At 37.6% G+C, this 457-nt stretch overlaps 1 protein-coding gene across 1 annotated transcript in view; it reads right to left on the reverse strand.

Moving 5' to 3' along the window:
• Window positions 1–457, reverse strand: part of LOC103602880 (zinc finger protein 480-like) — a 16,338-nt gene that overhangs the window by 4,199 nt on the left and 11,682 nt on the right. Inside the window, exon 4 of the mRNA XM_008587331.1 lies at window positions 3–205. Coding sequence (XP_008585553.1) covers window positions 3–205 — 203 coding nt within the window. The remainder of the gene's footprint in view (window positions 1–2; window positions 206–457) is intronic.

Below are 457 nucleotides of genomic sequence, written 5' to 3' on the forward strand. Positions count from 1 at the left end.
ACCTTGCCACAATCATGACACTTGTAAGGTTTCTCTCCAGTATGAATTCTCCGATGACATGAAAGATGTGAATGTTGACTGAACGTCTTGCCACATTCATTACATTTGTAAGGTTTCTCTCCAGTATGATTCCTCTGATGACGTGTTAGGTTTGAATGTTGACTAAACACCTTGCCACAATCATTACATTTGTAAGGTTTCTCTCCTGTATGAATTCTCCGATGACTAGCAAGGTATGAATCCTTACTGAACACCTTGCCACATTCATTACATTTGTAAGGTTTCTCTCTGGTATGAATTCTCTGATGACTTGCAAGGTGTGAATCCTGACTAAATACCTTGCCACATTCATTACATTTGTAAGGTTTCTCTCCAGTGTGAATTCTCTGATGACATATAAGAACCGCTTTTTTACTAAAGACCTTACCACATTTATCACATTTAAATTGTTTCTCTC

Source organism: Galeopterus variegatus, unplaced genomic scaffold (genome assembly GCF_000696425.1).
Source record: "Galeopterus variegatus unplaced genomic scaffold, G_variegatus-3.0.2 Scaffold4333, whole genome shotgun sequence".
NCBI lineage: Eukaryota > Metazoa > Chordata > Mammalia > Dermoptera > Cynocephalidae > Galeopterus > Galeopterus variegatus.